This window comes from Penaeus monodon, chromosome 13 (assembly GCF_015228065.2).
Source record: "Penaeus monodon isolate SGIC_2016 chromosome 13, NSTDA_Pmon_1, whole genome shotgun sequence".
NCBI lineage: Eukaryota > Metazoa > Arthropoda > Malacostraca > Decapoda > Penaeidae > Penaeus > Penaeus monodon.
The window spans coordinates 42,437,792-42,440,291 of NC_051398.1; the positions used below are offsets into that span (position 1 = coordinate 42,437,792).

At 36.8% G+C, this 2,500-nt stretch overlaps 1 protein-coding gene and 1 long non-coding RNA gene across 2 annotated transcripts in view; one reads left to right on the forward strand and one right to left on the reverse strand.

Moving 5' to 3' along the window:
• Positions 1 to 1,142, forward strand: part of LOC119580344 — a 4,617-nt gene extending 3,475 nt beyond the window's left edge. The window contains exons 2-3 of the long non-coding RNA XR_005229365.1: positions 1 to 23; positions 982 to 1,142. The exon at positions 1 to 23 is cut by the window's left edge and continues 164 nt beyond it. This is a non-coding gene — a long non-coding RNA (uncharacterized LOC119580344). The remainder of the gene's footprint in view (positions 24 to 981) is intronic.
• LOC119580343 overlaps positions 1 to 2,500 on the reverse strand; it is a 17,028-nt gene that overhangs the window by 7,568 nt on the left and 6,960 nt on the right. Inside the window, exons 3-4 of the mRNA XM_037928442.1 lie at positions 1,531 to 1,613; positions 1 to 4 (exon numbers count right to left, since the gene is read on the reverse strand). The exon at positions 1 to 4 is cut by the window's left edge and continues 170 nt beyond it. Of these exons, the coding sequence (XP_037784370.1) occupies positions 1 to 4; positions 1,531 to 1,613 (87 nt within the window). The remainder of the gene's footprint in view (positions 5 to 1,530; positions 1,614 to 2,500) is intronic.

Genomic DNA, 2,500 nt, shown 5'->3' on the forward strand with positions numbered 1-2,500 from the left:
GCCCCTGGAATAAAGGGAATTGGGTATGAGTATGGTGAAGGGAGGGTGAATGCATGCCCTGCCACTGTAATACAAGTTTATTTATTGCATTTACACATAGATGGCTCTATAAGTGCTTAGTCACCACGGAGTCAGTTATTAGACCTACCTGTCTCACCTGTTTACCCTTTTCCTTGACTTTTGGAAAGGGTCTTTTGTACTATTTCGTTGTCTTAAATGTTAGCAAGATAATAATAAAAAAAATCAGAACATCAATAACAATGATAAAAGTATCGATATCAATTGTATTAAAAAGAAAAACACATTTTCCCGCCAATTCAAGGAATGGGAAAATCAGGATCGGTCATCAGGGCCAACTGATAGACTCCTTGCTGGCTGAGTACATGTGGAGCCATCTGTATGTAACAAAATTCGAATGCATACACACACACACACGCACACACACACACACACACACACACACACACACACACACACACACACACACACACACACACACACACACACACACACACACACACTAACACAAGATAACTAAATACATCCAAAACTGTCAAACGGAAATTAATCTTACCTTTACGCTTTCATTCAGTCATTTTTTCTTATCTATCCCTTCGTTAAAGAAAACACAAACAGCCAAGTCCACAACCTACAGCTTACATTCACAACTTAAGGTACAAACCGTATTCATATTGACAAATGTAGACAAGGTATGAATGAGAATGAATATCTTCACAATAACAAGAGATGTATTTGACCGGTTTCGATTACGTCTTCGTCAGAAATACATGTATTTCTGACGAAGACGTAATCGAAACCGGTCAAATACATCTCTTGTTATTGTGAAGATATTCATTCTCATTCATACCTTGTCTACAACTTAAGGTACGTTTTGCTCGGTGCAACAACGATGATCATTCATGGCTATACGATGACCGTCAAACGATTATCTTGAGCACATTTTTAAAAAATCTTTGAAAGGGTCTGTTCTGCTTCGAGCGACTGCCGCTAGAGTCGCTAGGGGACCATCGTTGGCTCCAAATAATCGCATGGCTACGGGGTGAATATAATCGCATTCGGAAACGAACATTTTAAGTGGAAGGAGTGTCTCTATCATCATGGCTCCTAGGTTTTCCGACGAACAAGATGAGATCCTTGTGGAGGCTCAATTACTGTAATAAGTTTCTGAAATAATGCCTCTTCAATTCAAACGTAATTTTTTTTTAGCCCTCCCACCATTTCCATTTGGAAAAGAACTTCCGTCTCTCCTACTAGAAGGTATTTAATCAACAACCTACTCCGTGTACTTAATTTGCTCAAAGCTATTTTCTCGCGACACTTACCTGCATGAGACACTACCGTCACGTGACTGGTAAAAAAAAGAAGAAAAAAGTCACGTCAAAAATCGCATAGACACACTCAAAGCAAAGCAAAGCAATACACCCTCCATTAACAATCAGCGATAACCATAGAGCGATTGTCGTGATAATTGCACCGAGCAAAATATACCTTTACAAGTCCTCAACTCACAATAGCAAGAGCGATTAGCAGCAGGAGGATGGCGATGATATGACAGACCAACACCACTGTACCCGCGCCTGTGCAGATCCTCACTGTAAGAAGGGAATAATAACAGTGATGGTGATTTGTAATGGTGGTTGTGATGAGGGTGATGATGATTAAGGCGGAGGTAGTGGTGATAATGATGATGATTTTGGATGATGATGATGTTGATGAGAGAGAGAGAGAGAGAGAGAGAGAGAGAGAGAGAGAGAGAGAGAGCGAACGAGAGAGAGAGAGCAAGAGAGAGAAAGCGAACGAGAGAGAGAGAGAGCAAGAGAGAGAGCCTGTGTGAGGGAGACATTACTCTTGCAAATTACATACCTATAATGCTTACGCAATTTTCACATGGGTTACGCCGGCAAATGCTTTCGTGGAATAATGATAAAATAAATTCATATATGTCGGGTTAATAAATTTCCGGTCTATACTCATGGGGCTCATATATTCCAGGGACGTGTCCTAGCTTCATTCCAAATTATGATAACGATCGTGTTAACAATAATGATAATAATAAGAAATAACAAAATGATAATGGTAACAGTAATGATAATGATGAAGATAATAATAATCAGAATAATGATAATAATACTAATAGCAATGACAACAAATCAACAATGACAGTAATAATAATAATGATAACAATAATAATAATAATAATAGTAATAATAATAATAATAATAATAAATAATAATGATAATGTTGTTGATGATGATGATTATAATGATACGAGTAATGAAGATGATGGTGATGATAATGATAATAACAATAACCGTAATAACGACAATAACAACAGCAAAAAATAATACTAAATATAATGATAGTGATAACATATATGATGATAGTACTGTTACTGCAATTACTACTACTCTGGTAATGATAATGAAGATTATAGTGATAATAATCATTGTGATAATAATAATGATGATAATAATAACAA